Source organism: Saccoglossus kowalevskii, chromosome 22, assembly GCF_978046115.1.
Source record: "Saccoglossus kowalevskii chromosome 22, keSacKowa6.1, whole genome shotgun sequence".
NCBI lineage: Eukaryota > Metazoa > Hemichordata > Enteropneusta > Harrimaniidae > Saccoglossus > Saccoglossus kowalevskii.
The window spans coordinates 24,541,817-24,560,546 of record NC_140662.1 but is presented as its reverse complement, the minus strand read 5'-3'; the positions used below and the strand labels follow the sequence as shown (position 1 = coordinate 24,560,546).

General features: G+C 38.3%; 1 protein-coding gene across 1 annotated transcript; it reads right to left on the bottom strand.

Moving 5' to 3' along the window:
• Positions 1-2,245: 2,245 nt before the first annotated feature.
• LOC100377621 (UDP-glucuronosyltransferase 2B15-like) lies at positions 2,246-18,545 on the bottom strand. The gene is made up of 4 exons (XM_002734466.2): positions 17,700-18,545; positions 9,418-9,640; positions 2,899-3,118; positions 2,246-2,811 (listed from the first exon to the last, which is right to left on the bottom strand). Exons 1-4 carry the CDS (start codon positions 18,543-18,545, stop codon positions 2,529-2,531), a joined length of 1,572 nt encoding a protein of 523 aa, XP_002734512.1. The 3' UTR covers positions 2,246-2,528.
• Positions 18,546-18,730: the final 185 nt, after the last annotated feature.

Here is an 18,730-nt window from a genome sequence, read left to right as displayed (position 1 = left end):
TAGAGGGCTCTCGTGGTGATTTATTCCTACTGGAAATCAAGTTTTAAAATATTTTATCGATAGCTGATAACGATTTTTCCGTGAATGCACTGTCATGGGAGAAATATTTATAATTTACAAAAGAAAATAATTTCATCGCGGAATAACGGTTACTAAGGTGTTACTCTGTTTATCAAACTGACCGTCCTGTCGTTTGCAAGACAAAGAAATATAAAGAAACGATTGCACTTAGGGGTTATTGACGGCTAAATCGTCCTACTGTCACACTGTTTGTGCTACAGAAAGAACCAGTATATGCAAACAACGCGTACACATTGCATGGCAATGTTTTGGTGCGCGTCTTTGAAAGTAGTACCACTGTGACACATCGACCAATCAATGACGAGCATAAGAGATATATTCGTGGAATAGAACTCTGCCTGAAAGATTGGTTTATTCTAAGACAGCGCTTCCTGTGACGACACAACGCTGTCAGCGTGCACTGCGGCGTCGGAGTATAGACCGGACCCTGACGCCGCGGTGCAACCCTATAATTTAATCATTTCTCTTGACGAAGGCAGCCATGCGCCAGCGTGATCCAGATGTTGTTGTGAACTCATGTTAAAAAAATGATCAAGAAATACTGGATGTACGAACATATTGATGTGTATGATTTCGTGCTATCAAGTTAGAAGACAACTCATGCAAATACTCATAATGTATTTATTTTGCAATAAATTTTACTTCCGGGCAATATTAGGATATTGACTTAAAAGTTAGGGGGCACCAGCCTAATTTTTGAGCAAAATTTAGTGGATAGTTGTCATTTGTCAGTATTATAAGGCGTCTAGGCTGGTAACATAGGCTGAACAAAAGGTGTACATAATGAATTATGGGGTACTTTTTTTATCTCAATTATTTCAAAAATCTGGGTTTAAAAATGTGTCAAAAATGTAATTTCTCCTATGCTCTATAGCGATTTATGAAAACTATTAGTTCCTCAAAATACGTCACGGTCGTCAATAACACACAAAATAATGCTATTTTATAATGCCATGACAGCTTTATGATTTTAATAATAAACCATTAAAAATTGTCATTATGAATAGGCTTCTCCAGCCAGAGGCAGGGGTATGAAATTGTGCATGGGTTAGCGAGATCTACTGAAAATCCCCGCGCTGAAAGCTGGGGGCAGATGGCATGCTCCCCCTAAAAATGTTGTAATCTAGATTCTCTGAAAGGCAATTTCCTGCATTATGGAGGGCAACGTCCCAACTTTTTTTGACGGGGCGACCCCCCCCCCCCGGTGCCGCCGCCACTGCCTCAGCTATCATTTTTGCTAGGTACCTGTGGATTCTATCGGCAGGGGCGGAGAGACAAAATTTTGCATTGGGGGGTCTGCTCACTAGGTCGCGACCTTACTAGGGGATACGGCGCATACTCCCCTTATGCATTTTGAAATCTAGACCATCTGAAACGCTATTTCCTGCATTTTAGGGGGCACATTTTTCTGACAAAGGATTACAGCTCGATTTTGGAGGGGCAACGCCCCCCCCCCCCCAACATTTTTTCGAGAGGGCGACCCCCGTCTCTATCGTCTTGTACGGTATCCTATGGCGCGTTTATGATATCATAACTCCCTATAATGTGATATCGTGACTATCGCTTCATATACATTCATATTACAATACTATCTTGCAAGGCTTTTCTACCAATTCCCTATAATATTACTACACGATATCCTATAATGCAATATTGTACACAGAATTTTAACATGGATTCCTATACTATAATGCATGCAATGATTCCATCCCCTACATTATGCTATCGTATTTCAGTTTTATTTCTTATAATGCCCATCAATACTCACACTCATGTTTAATACTCGGTACATGATACTGTTGCGAAACTGAACTGGATCACAGAATGCACTAACATGATACGTCGGCAGGTGTCATCCGTTGACACCTTAGTGATCTGAGCTGACACTGCACCGTATCGCTTTTGACCTGGCCGTTCGAGACTGATGAAGATGTTAATTTCAACTTTTATTTAATTTATTGTCCACGATCCACGAGGTGTCTAAATAATGTCAAATCAGGTTTTGTGTCACGTCATTAATTCCGGAATAATTGAATATCAGACTTTTTTATAATTTATTTCAATAGTTAAAAAACATCGATTGGCCGTCAGTTACCACGGATTCAATACGAATTTAAAATGCATTTTCTGGCTATGAATTATACAGAGTCATTATGATACTTCATTATTATCAGCATATCATGATTTTAATTGACCAATGAATATACATTACATTTGAATAAATTTGCATTGTTAATCAGCCAAACATAAGCAAGCATTATATTTCTCTTGGTTCCAGTGAAGTTGATCCACGCTACCTGACATTTGCATAATAAGATATTCAACCATCGTTTTTATGCATCATTGCAAAAATATCGAGAATTTTTGGAGAGTGCAGATATTCTAAAAGTAAATGTGACCTTGCCCTAGACAGAGGCAAATCACGGTAAGGTCCAGACTGTGAGAATTTATGCAGTTTTCGTTTTTTGTTTCTTAGACTTCTCGTAACACCATCCGAATAGAAATAACCCCATCTTTTTAATGACGTAAAACATTACCAAGGCAACAACTACCACGAACGCGGCTACGTCCAGTAAAAAATATTGATACCACGAGAGGTTGGGTACTTGGGATATCAGATGATCTGTGCCGTGTTTCAATACGTAGTTTACCCAGTATACAATGGATTCTTCGGCAGTCATCGGCTTATCTCGGGTAATATCGGATAACTTCTGAGCTTTCGTCTTGTATCTGTAAGTGTCCAAAGGTTTTATGATTGGTCTATGAATGTTACAAAATTGCTCGTTTGGGAGAAAAAGATGACAAATTAATTCTTACCTAATATCTGTGATTATATCGGTCATCATTTGATGCAGGATTTCTGGGGTGATTATCTTGTAATCTATGTAATTTCCAATACCTTTGGATTTTATTTTTGCAGCATTATCATGTTGATCCGAACATATGGGTATACATAGCATGGGCACACCATGATATAAGCCTTCATGCACACCACTGGTGCCACCATGGGTGACGAAGAGACGGGTATTGGGATTGGCTGTAAACAACAAACATTAGTCAAACCTCGTGGATCTCAAAGCAACGAGTATAAGGATTGGCTATGAACAACACAGATTAGTAAAACATCACGGGTAACTAAGAAGCGATCATTCTGATTATTTGTGAACAACACACAGTAGTGAAAACACAAAGAGACAAGTGTTGTGATTTGCTGCAAACAGCATACATTATTGAAAATATATTATTAAATATCATGGACCACATAAATACGTGATTGTTTGTGAACACTATCGACACAGGTTATTTTATATTTCTTTTCAGTGACAAATAAGTTTGGTTTGATGTTATAATGTATCAAAATGTGTCCATGAAAACTCATGGCGCCGCAGTGGCATCTCAAAACATTGCGTGGAATTCGTCAAACTCGGATATGCTATACCAATTTATGATGGTCAATTTTGGTGAAATAATTGTATTAGATTGCCGCAATCCACTCTGAAAAGTCAACGTTTCAACACAGAGCTATAAAAAAATTAAAATCAAAATTTGATTTTTGCGAAAGACGTTCGCGCCTTTGGGCCACGCATTTCGCAAGATCTCGCAGTGAACGGAAATTTATCTGTTTACCATCTCAACTGCATGGGTGACGATGGTACAAGTTTATCAGGCTGTGAGCCCGGACAATTGGGTAAACAATTTTAGTTGATATAAATCTCCAGAAATAATCTAGAAAACACGAGTTAAGTGCCATTGTCGATATCTGATTCTCACACACAAGGAATAGTTCTGATTATCATTGACTCGCGGATCAGGCAATTCCCAGTTAACATAGCTGTACAACTTTAGTGTATTTGTATGTACTGATAACAACCAAATTACACTTCTATTTCAGGTTATGAAGGGATTGTGTAAACCGGAAGTAGTATAACTTGTAAATGAAGATCAATGCTTGCGAAGGGAGTTTAACTAAAAATGATTTTTTTTTTCTGCCTTGAACAAATCTCCGCTAAATAAATCTCCTGGTAGTGATGGGTTGCCCCATGAATTTTACTTTACATTTTGGGATCAGATTGGAGATGCTCTTGTGGCCTCTTTAAATTATAGTTATATGCATGGACTGATGTCGAACACTCAGAGGCAGGCAGTTATAACTTCATTACCAAAGCCAGATAAAAATATTTTGGAACTTCGTAATTGGAGACCTGTATCATTACTCAACACTGATTACAAAATAGCAAGTCGGTGTATAGCCAAGCGTCTTGAAGACATTTTGCCCTCCATTGTCCACGAAAATCAGTCTGCTTTTATTAAAGGAAGACATATTTTCGATAACATTAGACTCATTTGTAATATTATTGACTATTGTGAAGACGGTGGGCAACCTGGTGCACTTTTATTTGTAGATCTCAACGCGGTAACAAGGCGTTTGAGGATGTTTCTATCCACCTTTAGGATATTATCTTGTCTTTGTCTTGAGAGTCTTTAACCACCTCATAGAGCGATGAAAACGTTTTTGCGTAACTCTTGTGTAACAGTGAATGGATTTGGACATCGAGCTTGCCATCTTGGTCTGGTACAATCATCCTCTCCTCGACAAATGTGTTCACTTCTTCCTGTCCAAGATCTCTGGCACAAGGTAACGTGTTCTGGATAGCCTCTTTTGTCAGATTCTTTGTTGCCAGATTTTGCAATGAGTCAGGACAACGTGATGCAATCACATTGAATCCCTGGAAGACAGAAAGCAACGAATCCTCGTCATTATTATCCCGCTTCTGTTGTGATTTGGTAACTTCCTTATGAACACGTTTACTGCCAGGACCATGGTTGTATATTGCATGCGTTTCTGTTGTGATTTGAGACCTCAGTTTGTATGAAAAAGTCCATCTACAAAGTACCGATATTGTTTTTGTAATACCAATGATTCCACCTCCTTTCTTTCCAGTACTATTTATTCATTCCATGGCTTGGTCGGGATCTACTTGATTGAACTTTTCAGGTGAACGTTTGACAACGAGATTGCCCCTTTGGAACTCCGATAACACAGGTTCTGGAAGTTTATGCATCTCTGTCATATACACCGGACCCCATCTTGTGTAGTCCATGTGGTCATAATGCATGAAGTATGGTAACATCAGACTAAAGGAGTGGAGGTGGAGGTCCCAGATTCCTTCCTGTTGTGCATGAGTAAACTGCAAGATTATGGTCACCATGTTCATGTAGTCCCACCAGAAGATGAAGTTCACATCATTTGATTTACTCTCAACAAAATTCTCTAGAAGCTTTTGAAACCCTTCAGAATTTAGTGTTGCTATTAATTCTGGAATGTTGTCTATATCTTCATCAGCGACCATTGCAGCTACAGCATCGAAACAATTCTTGTCCAATTCTTCAGCAAATGAAAGAAATGCTGGCAAAAGAACCCTCCACAGTTTGCTTAGTAAGCTTGTGAGCTTTCATTGCCTTGTTGTATGCCTTTCCTGACATGACAAGCTGTATGGCACCCTTCCCTAGTATACTACTTTCCAGCCACACTTCAGCTAATCCAGATCTGATCTGAAGTTCATTGTCCACCAAGTCGAGGATAAAGTTTATCCTGGTATTACTCAACACACCATTTCAGTTCCATGAGTTTGCAGAATAATGCTTGATCTACTGTTAGGACTGTATGCTCCTGATCAAAATGTGCAGATATTGCCATGCACCTCCTAACAACTGTATTAAGTGTATCTAACTCAGGAGCTGGAGCATAGATTTTAGGCAAATATCCTACTGCAGTGACTGACTCATTAAATACTGTCCAAGACGGAATTATGTTGGAATCTTGACGTCACAGAAAAAAAACCATGTTCATTGCTTTGGCTTGCTTTACGCATTCACTGTCTACAGCTTTCATAAACCAGGTCTTGTCAACAGGGTCTGTGAATACTGGCTCACTTGTTGTAGAGTTTATGCTGGTTTGATACAGCTTTTGAAGGACATCTGGTACAACCAATGAATGTCTGGTTGATGGCTTCAGCATCTTAGGGTCGACATCAGGGGTTTGGCTTTGTTGTCATACTGCCATTTGTGTCGCATGGAATGTATTTTTTCCATCAAGGGTCTCATCTAGAATGTCGATGTTATCCATGGTGTAGTGGATGAACTTGTTTGCTACAATGTTCGATGGAATTACAGCCCCCGTTGCCAGGTCCATGGAGTTAAGGATATGTTCAGCCAATAACGGGTCTACTTGTAACACCTGTTCATAACTCAGACAGTGACCAGCCTTGTGAAACAACCCCACCAGATCCTTCGACCGTGTGGCTTGGTGCAATGTATTTGCTAGACCAATATGTTTTGGGGTCTATTTTCTCCCACCACTGACACAATAAGCTAGATCCTGCGCTACACTCAGTACCAAGCTTCGACCAAGTTCTTCGCTGTTTTCAGAACCACCATCTTCTAGACTGATTATCTCTTGTCCACCGAAGATTAATTTCAATAGCATATTTAAACTGTTTGGTATGCACGGAATTGCTTCATCCTCACTTATAGAGAAACCTTTGTGACCTGGAGTTTCCATCATGTTTCCACGGATTTTCAAGGCCACATGTACGAGTGAGTGAAAGATGTCGACCTAAGGTACATATTTTTAGCTTCCTTATCTTAATTCATTTGCAAAATGGCCCGATGCTGCAATTTTGTTGGAACCAAGATGGTTTCTCTCTCAGATGGGTTCTTGTCATGAGGCTGGATGAAGTTGAAAATGTCATCCAGTTGTGACTGCAACTTTTCTTTGAATGTTGTTCTTCTACTATAGTAAGACGGCTGGATGGCAATAGACAATTCTTCAGCTAGCTCCGTATACCTTTCCCAGACATCATTCAACTGGATAACGTGTCATTTATCTGCCGACTGATGCAACACTTTGCAAAGCCATAGCATAGCAAGGTCTGTCTTGTTTGTCTCCTGTTTCGTTTTGGTGGTAGATCTTGTAAATGCACTAAGACATGCTAGGTAGTATTTTTCTTCAGCTGCAATTAAATCGATCACTCCAGCCAGTTGAATGCCAGCTGAAGAGGCTTCCATTATCTGGTCACTCATTTGTTTCGTCATCACCGAGATCAAACGAGTCTTCAACCGAACACTTTGACAAAAAATACACAAGGTCCAATTCACGGGTTGCACACTCCTTCATGATGAACGCGTCTGTGGGCAATGAACCTTGCTGCAACTTGCTTCTGATTTTGAATTCACTGTCTGCGTCTGATGGAAACGTTGTATCTTACTTTTGTCCGTGAAATGGGCATAGCATATTTTGTGTCACACAAGATTTTGAGCGTCGGCAGTATCTAAGACATTCTCAAGACGGTCGATCAAATCGATGTTTTCGAGTCCCGAAGCTTTTGTCTACTACTAGTGGCTTGCTTGACTATTGCGAGTCCATGGTCACTTGCTTTACTAAGAACAATGCCTGTTGTATCAGTTTCACAGAATATACACACACATCTACAACTGAAGGTCTTTTTAAGCTAACTACTGATCCATCATAACCTGCAAATACAAAAGTAACAATTAGTAACAGGGTCAAAGGTCAACATGCCTAGTAACTCAGTCCTGCGGGCACCTAGACTGGCGCTCTCAAGACTGAGGTACTTTTCGGGGTTATTGGAAGGTTGAATAGGCCGCTACAATATATAGGAAAAGAGAAGTGATACTATACCTCAGATTACTAAAAAAATAGAACTGGATAACCTCTGTCTGCGTCTCGAGTACTAATCGATTTGTGAAAATCTGGCTAATTCAACTCAACATCAAAACCAATGAGTAACAACTGTAAAGCTAATGGAAAGGTACTGAAGGTAACACGTCAATAATATGTCACAGCTAATCATAGTGCATCAGGTGAGAAACCTGATTCAGTGAATCTCTTCGCAGAAATTGCATCTGGGAAATCCCCTTTTCAAACTTGGATTATACAAGGGTTGAACTTCTGAGTTACTAAATCCTCCTTTACTTAGCCTGAGCACTTATTACTTATTTATTTGCTCTATAGATATCTTTAACATATTCCCTGATCCTGAGACACTTCATTTGACGTGTTTGCTTATTTAGTTACAGAGATATAGAAGAAAGATTTTTCAGTGATGGCGGCAGCAAATTTGCATATTTATGAGTATAGTGTTATGTAGGTTATATCAAAAATGCTTTCATCATATTTCTTGAACCTTAAAACATAGGTACGGGCTCTTTATATGTCATGATTGCTTGCCTGGTTAGCTAGATATGGCAGAAAATTGACAAATTGGCGGCCATTTTTTATGCAAATTAGACCTTTAAAAAACTTAAATTTCGCTTGGAAACCGGGCTTATCGGATTCAGCACAACCGAATTATGCTAAAAAGTCTGGTTCCCGACTTTTACCCCAAAATGCCCCTAACATGCACATTTCCATGAAATCCCACTAGACTATAATGGCATGGTAACAAAACGTCAATCTTGAAATGGAATGAGAGTGATTGTGAGAGCCAAGGTGAGGTAGGCTGGAAATATGTTCTATATGCGACCACGATAAAAGAAAAATTGAGAGTTTTCCAGTTTAAAATATTGCACCGAATTGTTGCTACAAATAACTACCTTTACCAGAATAAGTTTTGTTAGGTAAATATTTTCTATACACAATTCGTTATACAAATGCAACCCCGTCTTTAACCCATGTTATTAGAAATGTAAAGAAGAAAATAAGTACTGAAAAACATATTTTAAGTGAAAATAATTTTATTCATAAAAAGGGACCCGCTACAGCACCGTATTGATTAATATTTAAAAAAATTCTTGTACATTATATATTAATTTGTTTATTGTGTTTTGTACGCTGTATCTTTTGTTATTGTGACATTTTAATGTGATGTACATTTCTTGTTGTTGTTGTTATTGTAAAAAATTATTAGAAATAAAACATTAAGACTAAAAAAACTGTAAATGTACAGTAATCAACGACTTTCTAACAGTTACCGTGGGCAATAGTATTGTTTATTTTTACATTTCCGACACTACTGTCAGCAAGTACATTGTCAAGTTTATCGAAGTGGCTTATGTGAATCCCCGAAATTATGGTAACGCAAGGCGAGAAACTGGAACCGATATTATGACTGTTGCTCATACTTACCAAGTACATCGTTTTGTGGCATCCATTTTTTGACAGTCTTGGTATTGCTGCCGACATTTGTGACAGTCGTATGTGACACCTTGCTCTAAGTGGTCAGGTGAAAATCATGACATTTTAAACTCTTTCTTTATCCAGTAAGTTTTGTAGACATAACATTACGTCATCATTATTAACATGCTCATACCTACCAAGTAAATCATTTTGTGGTATCCATTTTTTGACGATCTTGGTATTACTGCCGACAGTTTTGGGTGTCTCTCCGTCATGTCGCCATACAATTCTTTGTGGTAAACGTGATAGGGCGGAGGCTATGTCCACAGTCAAGTTACGTCCCAAGTCTCTAATTTGCGAACCCATAGAAAATACAACAATACCATGGTCACCTGATCCACGTATCCAATCATCCAGCTCCTAGAAAAAAAATGTTTTTGAAAACTAAGTTGATTTAGTAACATTCTAGTAAAATATTTACCAAGTTGTCTGGCAAACTCTTTGTAATTCATTCGACTTTCAAACTTGCAACAAGTTTTTGACACACAATGGGAGTTTTTGCAGTTAGTGTGTCTGTAGCCATGGGTATGTCACCAGCCGTGGATACTTTTGAGCGAGGACACATTTTATGGAGTGAGGTCACTCCTTATTGGGAAAATGACCATGTCACCAGCCTGATATACACTTAAAAGTATATGAAAGTATTCCCTTTGGCTATATGAGCAATCACAGAGGTGGTTGCTGCCCGAATTGTATTTAACTCGGTCGCAGCGGGCGCACTCCATTTCGCATGATTACGCAAGAAAGCAACTTTACGAGACAGTCAGTTAAGTCACAGTTAGTGTAGAGTGCAGGGTAGACGTTCGACGAGAGAGTTGGGTCGGTTCAGTACGGCTCACCACCCTGCGTTGATATACATTTAGGCCTCGGAACGTGCAACTCTTGTTGTGTGTGTTAGATGATGAAAACGACATGCAGTGACTTGTGTGAATTAATATTGAGAATATCACCTATATCGGAAATATAACTAGCCGAGCTTGATGTCGATTTAGGATTCTGCTTACAAATAATTTAGCCAATCATAGTACGTTAATTTTAGCCAATAAAACAACCTCGTTAATAGTTATTTACCTATCAGCTCGTCACCCTGTTACCCAGTCATGTACAAGGCCAAAGTCACTTTCCGCCAAAATGCAAGGAATGTAAACTTGTGTATATAAGTGGGTGCTTTGACACATCACGGCAGGAGTTTCAATAAAGTCATCTGTTATAATGTACACCAGTTCGTCTCTTTATATCCACCCCTGAATCTTATCATAACAATTACACTCAAAGCCAAGCAACATACCCCATATTCAACCAAGACAGCGTCACTTATTCCCCCCTGGACGATGAACCACATCCGTCCAACCAACCCGAAACCCCTTGCCACCCCGCCACGCGAAATCCAATGACATCACTGTATATACAATTACGTATACCATTAGCAAATTCAGACTCCTCTTATAAATTATACTAGATTATGTCTTTACTAATCATTGCCCCATTCCCTGTAAAAAGTCGGGAGTGATTTCATTTTCGGTCGTCGGACTTCGTCGTCGGTCGGTCATCTTGGTCAGTCGTGGTTATCCAACAACATGTATCTCCAGACCTAGCCATGAGGCTGTCACGTAGCAACAAACTTATGTCAACATATTATACTGTATCTACCTGATAGAATCCTTCACAATAAATGGCGTGTGTTATAACTACAACTATACTGTGTGTCCTGAATGATTTCCACAAGTAACAACAGAAAAAAAGCTTACAACTCTGTGGCATGGTGAGAGAATCCAAAGATCTGAGATTAGCAGTTATGGGAACTGCTAACGGATCTATATGCAAAGCGAGTGACTCCCCAACTTTACATTAGAGAAGATAACTACTACAAGAATATATGTGGCATGTGATCTATTTCAACTTGAAATCTAGACGAAGGTCGAAACCAGGATCAAGCGAAAACCATGCGATGCAAATATAATGAAAAAAATATTGTCCCGTCACCAGGAATCAATCAAAGCAAACACCGCCATACATCGCCAAATGAAGAACACGAAGTTCAAGAAAACTTTCACAAGAAATTGAACTACATGGAACATCCTCAGCGACAACTTGAAAAGAACGTACAACTTGTTTACTGAACTTTGACAATTCACCAGTCATCGAGTTTTATGGAAGACTATGATATTACATTCTAATATAAGGGATTTGTTTTCAAAATATCATTGAATTTGCATCGTTCCACATTACTTTTTACAAACTTTGTGTACCAGACAGCCAGCAGAAGGTAGAAAAGTGTTCAAAAAAATTTTCTTTCGGCATTTTTTGATACAAGCAGGCATCTATGTTAAATCGAGTCCTTATATAGTAAGGTTTCACGTCAGGGGCGATGCCAAAATTGAAAATTATTTTTTGGCCAAAAACCACCAATTTTGGATCAAACTTCAAAAATGGTCCAATCCTACTAAGATTTATATCAATTTACTCGTCTTAACAAGTAGAGTTCAAAAATATATAGTTTGACTTTGCGTTACGTCAAAATGGCCAAACATGTGGAAAGGTACTTTTCGTGAAAGGGTCAAATTCATAACATGGTCCAATTTTGACAATTTTTGTTGTCTAATTATATGTTTTCTTACATGAAAAAGCTAATAAGACAACTTTCATAGACCATTATACAAGTCTTAGCTATGAAAATACAATTATGTCAGATATATATATATATGCACAGTGTAAGAAGGATTTTAATTTGGAATTGTTCTCTTCCCATATTATTTATTGAAATCAGATTTAATGATGAAATATTGACCCACTTGCAATACTGAAGAGAAAGGGTACAGATAAATTGAACTTTGATCACTGTGCATTATGTCAAGATACCAAGAAAGTGAAAAAACTTCACGTTGTGAGCCCTTAAAATCAACACCTAATGGTATAAGTAGATTAAAAGAAACAGCAGTGGAACGCAAAGAACTAGAAGAACATTCAGAACTTTTGAACTCCTTAAATAAAGTAACAGACAGTGATTGGGCAAGTAGAAAGATTGTGTATCACAATTCATGTTATTCTTCATTTACATCTAGAAGTAAAATAGATAGGTTAGTTACAAAAGAGACAAAGATAGCAGTGTATCTGAAAACAATGAAGGAAACCGTAGGGTATCATTGAGGAAAAGCCAATGTGTTAACTGGAAAATATGCGTTTTTTGTCAAACAGGAAGTGAAAATGATGATAACATACGTCATGTTGAGACACTGCAGTTGTCTGAGCAGTTGTCGATTTCTGGCACCTCAGCCATCATCATCCTCGCCTGAAACGATGGATGCACATGATACTCCTGGCCATTCTGCTAGATGGGGAGGTACTGACAAAGCTCATGTTAAGAAGGTCATTCCGGAGATCCTCTATCTGTTTTTACGTGTACTCCTTGGTGGTATAGACCATGATTTTGAAGAGTCAGATGACAATAATATAAAAACTACTGTCTTAAGCCTTGTTCAAGATATAGTATATGCAATCTCAAAAGGTCGCAAGCTCACACCAAAACATGTTGCTTTAGGTTTAACACTCCACCAAGCCACCAGGTCTGAAAAACCTGTAGACCTATTGCATGTTGCTGGTCACACAATTGATTACACAAGAGTGAGAAGAATAGATACATCGATGGCTTTAGAAGTTCTGGACAGGTTTGAGAAAAATGGCAACATCTTCATTCCAGATGTTATATGCCCATATACACATCATTTTGAGTTCATGTGACAACATCGATGTCTTAGAGGAAACTCTGGATGGAAAGAACACACACATTCCACTGAACACAAGATTGGTCAACAAGCTGCACTCAACCCTGAGAATCTGAAGAAGCTGCACAAGATAGATTATGCTGAACTCCCTGTAGGAAGTAGACCACCATCTTTATTTAAAGAAGATGAAATCAACACTGATGAATGGTTTCTACAGAATGAAAGGAACAAAGCTAGCTCCACAAACCTTGCCTGGGTTGTTTCTCGACAAACAACAGAACCTGACCAATCTGTCCCATCGTGGAGTGCTTTTAATGAATCTATTTCTCAGCAGAACTCATCAACTACTACTCTGGGTATGATGCCAATCCTTCAAGCCCCTACAGACAACAACGACACCATGACAACTGTGCTAAACAAGTTTCAGGACATTTCTGGTCATTTAGGACAGACACATGCAATTATTTTTGCAGATCAGCCACTGTACAGCAGAGGAAAAGAAATGATTTGGGCATGTCCAGAAAAGTACAGCAATGTAAATATGATGATGGGATGCCTCCAGATACTGTTCAACTAGCTGAAAACCATTGGAAAGCATATGGAGAGTACTGGTTTAGATGATATTTGGGTTGAAGCAGATGACTTGGCTGAGCTTACGTCAGAAACTGTTATGCAGGGTAAGCAGTACCATTGTGCAGTGAGAAGCCACACCTTGGCTTATGAAGCACTTATCCGCATTTCTGGAGCAAATCTCAACAGTGGCTAAGCGTAAATGATAAAATGAGTATCTGATTTGGACATCAATGAGAAAATTGCTGGCATATCAGATGCATTCTTTTCCTGCTCAGCTGGATACAGTGATACAAAGTATGATGCAGTGGAAGCATTCATTGCTGCAAGTGCTCCATTGAAAGCTTTGATGAAGGAGTTCGATCAGGAGCAAAAAAGTGATCCAAATTTTACCTTCTGGCGTAGTTACATGGAGATGACTGAAGTGCTTCTTAACTTTATACAATCCCTGAGAGAAGGAAATTAGAAACTGCCTTTGGAGACCTTCGCTCCAATGTTACCATGGATGGTAATTTATGATCATTACAATTATGGAAAGTGGGGTGCTGTATATTTGTCTTACATGTACAACTTAGAAAAATTTGCACCAGAAAGTTTCAAGAAGGAAACTTTGTTGTCAAGATGAGCAAAAAGCAATTTAATCAAGTGCCTGTGGATCAAGGAACTGAATGGGTAAATCGGCTCTGCAAGGTCTCAATTGGCATCATTGGTATCACTAGAAACGACACAGCACGAGATAGATTCTGTACCACATGGTCTGAACGGTCACATGTGAGTAAATGCACCAGGATGTTGTAGCATGTGGAGAATGATGACGAGGGTGACACTGAGGCCATTTCCACGCGCAATGAAATGCTATCTTCTCGCACCAAGATAGATGAGAATTCAGTGCACAGTTTGGTAAAACAATTTGTACGTTTCAAAGTCTTCAACACTCAGCATGAAGAAGAGCCCATTCAATGCCAGAACCTCACAGCACTTACCACCAAAGATATGGCCACAGAAGAAATACAAGAAGATCTGTTGAGTGCTTATGAACGTGGCAAAGTTGCACTTACAAATGAAGTAAAGGAAAGACTGGTTAACAAGTCAATAGACTTTTACAAATCCACAAAAAGGCACAATTCAAAAACAATGTCATCTTTGTACAAGATCTCATGCAAAACAAAGGAGAACAAAACGAAGGCAGTGAAAGCTGATTGAAGCATTAAAGAGCTTTTGAATAAGCTTTCTAAGGCAGGTCGTAACATAGACATGGACGAAGTCCTTACTCATGAACTCTCAAAGTATCCTCCCTCTTTGGCCAAGACTAATGGGATAATGGATTCCACATCTAAGTCAGATATTTTGTCTGTTCTGTCTTCTGATATACAAACAGCCCTTGACGTGCCATCATCTGATGAAAGGTCAACAACATGTGTTCTCATTGACGGACATGCAATGATCAAAGCCATGGGGAAACCAAGCAAATGCAAGTCATTTAATGAATATGCGCAAAGATTTATCAAGAAAGTTGAGCAGCACTTCAAAGATGGTGTGACTAGAGTTGATGTAGTATTCGACCGGTACATTGGAAATCAATCAATCAAGTCTACAACATGGTCAGTGGTACCAAAAAGAAAACAAAATGCTACCCCATTCACAAGAGAACATGCCCACAGAAGTTATTCAGAACGTTATTGGGTTTCATGCACTAACTGGGTGTGATACGGTGTCTTCATTTAGTGAATACGGAAAGAAGTCTTGCTGGAAAGTATTCAACAAATATCCGCAGCTTCTCAGTGGTGTTGGCAGAAATGGGGAACCAGATGATGTGCAAGAATGTGTCTGTCGACTTTATAATGCACATGATGTTCATGGTGGTGTCAACAAAGCAAGGGCTTTAATGTTTGATAAAGGAAAAGTTGATCTTGAAAAACTGCCCTCGACAGAGGATGCCTTGGAGTTACACCTTTCTCGTGCTAACTATCAAGCTAACGTGTGGCTCCAGGCTGATCAAGTACAAATGAATGTACATCCCTCACAAATGTGTTGGGGTGGCAAGGAAGCCCAGATAGATTGAAAATTGTTTGGAATAGGCTTGACAGCATTCCCTCTAAGTGTATTGAATTAATTACTTGTGGATGTGAAGCAAAATGCAAGACTGTAGCCTGTAAGTGCTTCAAGAGTGGTCAGCGTTTCATGGGTGCCATGCAGAATGATGTTTAAGCCCATGTTGTTAGCTTCAAAATTTAGCTAACACAAACACTAAATGCAGTTTTTCGTTTGGAGTTTGGAATGGAGAGTCACATGTACATGTATGCAGTTTTGGGTCTACATTTATTACAAGAAAAAAAGGTACTTTTTGGAATAACCAAAACAACACAATTTATAGCTCATGGCCCTGATGCTTGAACTTGCAAATTATGAAGTGAAAATTGAAAAATAAATTTATAATTTTATTCTAAGAAAATTGATATTTTCTGCCCTAAGGTATCTCGTTTTGTTTGTACTCTTTTTTTCCTTTACACCCAAATATCTGTACTTCAAATGATGTCAAACCACATCAAATTATAGTTTTACCAAAATTATATTAAATTTCTAATTTTCCATAATATGGGTGGTAATCAGTTAATTTTGTTGGAATACCCCTTGAAGGTAACTAATACTTGGTACTTATATACAATATTACTGAATGTATTGAACTTATTTTAAATGGTTCTAAAGTATCTGTTGTGTATGTAACGGAAACAACAAATCATTAGAAATTATTCTAATAAATTAGCCATGGCCTACTCTAAAATCTCATTGTCTTTTTTTCCTAGGTATTCTGATTTTCTTTATATTTACAGAAAACAATTTGTTCAATTTGTTCAATTTCAATTGTATCTTCATGGCTAAGACTTGCATAGTGGTCTATGAAAGTTGTCTTATTAGCTTTTTCATGTAAGAACACATATAATTAGACACCAAAATTGTTAAAATCGGACCATTATAACAGATGTTATGAATTTGACCCGAAAAGTGTGTTGACCTTTCCACATGTTCGGCCATTGTGTCGTAACGCAAAGTCAAACCTAGGTCAAACTATATATTTTTTAATTCTACTCATCAAGACGAGTAAATTGATATAAATCTTAATAGGATTGGACCATTTTTGAATTTTGATCCAAAATTGGTGGTTTTTGGCCAAAAAATGGCCAAAAAATAATTTTCAATTTTGGCATCGCCCCTGACGTGAGGTCACTACTTTTTATGTAAATTAGTATGTTACCAACCTTGAATACTCTCAAATGATCTTAAATAATATATTAGACCACCGTGAAGTCACAGTCGTACTTGTTTATTTTGAGAAGGTTACCAAGTGTTACCTAACATCCAATTGTCTTGAATGTTTTATTACTTTGGTGTTGATTGTGAGCTCTCCATTAATGGACGCTCAATACAACTACTATACCCACAGTACGCCAATTACAGTTATATTTACATATCGGCGGGTCTGATTGGCCAATACAAGTACATTACGAATGCCACGTGACCTATGTCCCTCCCCATATAAAAAGACGGAATGATTTAATTCCCGGTCGGCGTCGTTTTCGTCGTCGGTCGGTCATATTGGTCAGTCGTGGTTATCCAACAACATGCATCTCCAGGCGTAGCCGTGAGACTGTCACGTTGCAACCAACTTATGTCAACATATTGTACTGTAAAGTACTACAAAAGGCTAAAATAAATTAAAAACTGTTTTCAAGACTGGCAATAGAATGAACGGCAATTCTTTGTAAATTTGTAAAAAGATTATTCACATTAACTAAAATTAGTGATGAATCTAAGACAATAGAACAAATTTACTATAATAAAGTCTGGTTGCCAGCGGTATTTAAACTAGAAAAGAATAAGCCACGTACTTATAAAAAGTTTAAACTAAATTTTTATTTTGAACCATATTTCGAACAAAATGCTTACTCGGCACTAAAGATAGCTTCATTTTCAGCTTGGGAAAATTTATTTATTTCTAAGCTTTTGATTACTAGGCTATTTTTTTGATTGTATGTTTTTTCATTCATACTAAATTATGTGTCAAATATCTATTAATCTATTAACGATGACAACAATAATACCTTTATTTTTGTAAAATAACGACTTACCCGAGGAAGTGGTTTAACTTTCTCTGCCGTGAATGATCCAATAGGTATAACGTGTGCCATCAAAGGGCGGGGAAACTCAAAGGCAAAGTCCGAAGCCCATAACCACAGACTGGCCTTGGATTTTATGTCCACAATCTTCGTATCAGGAACTATGTCGTATTTATTCTGTAATTGTATGTAGTGTGCGATATATAGATCTTCAAAAAAACTCGAGACCAAATAAATGACAGTATTTTTTAGTCTTTCCATGAAAGTCATTTTGTCTGTGAGGGCCGACATAGTAACAGGTACGTACGATAATGGTTGAGGTGCATGCCAGTATTTCTCTTCTGCCGTCGTAAACGCGTAACTGATGAACGGTAATTTGAAATACTCAACATAGAGTAACCCACATACGTTTTTGGAGTCAACAATAGAAAGGTCAAACGCATTGATGCGATTGAATTCTGTTAGGTCAGACAGGTTACTGAATATGTCGTCGCAGATTCCAGCCAAAAATTTGGAAAGGTTTTGATACATATGGATACTGAACCCTTCATTGATGGTACTCTGCAACAGGTCCAAGACCCTCTTCTCTACGTCAGTCGGTGTCAAACTCACTGGTACTGCCTTTATCTTGTACGAATTACTGTTAGACGGTGTTTTGTCACACGATGGTATAAGCATTGTGACATCATGCCCATTTGTAGCTATGGCATCGGCAACTTTACCATAACCAACATCGTGCTGTCTAAAGTACATTGGAATTAACAATATACGAGCACTGCTAACTATACCAATGTCGCACATGGTAAGAACCGTAATGGAAATAAGTGCAATTGCAGACTTCATTTCGATGTAGGTCATTTTTGTTTGGTCTCACTTCACTCCAGTCTCACTACAGCAATAATTATACTGAAGGTATTTGAGCATGCGTGATGTATTTGTGGATTGCGTAGAATTTTAATGACAAACACATTTGCGACCCCAATCCAACATTGGAAATGTCCACTATTTGTGCACATATTCAATGTTCAACTCTTTCACCGCCG

Excerpts from the sequence above, each read along its gene's own strand:
- LOC100377621 (XM_002734466.2), bottom strand. The coding sequence starts at position 18,545 with ATGACCTACATCGAAATGAAGTCTGCAATTGCACTTATTTCCATTACG. Across the intron at positions 9,641-17,699 it reads AAGTTAAACCACTTCCTCGG|GAGCTGGATGATTGGATACG; the intron begins GTAAGTCGTTAT and ends TTTTTTTTCTAG. Across the intron at positions 2,812-2,898 it reads GATATAATCACAGATATTAG|ATACAAGACGAAAGCTCAGA; the intron begins GTAAGAATTAAT and ends GGACACTTACAG.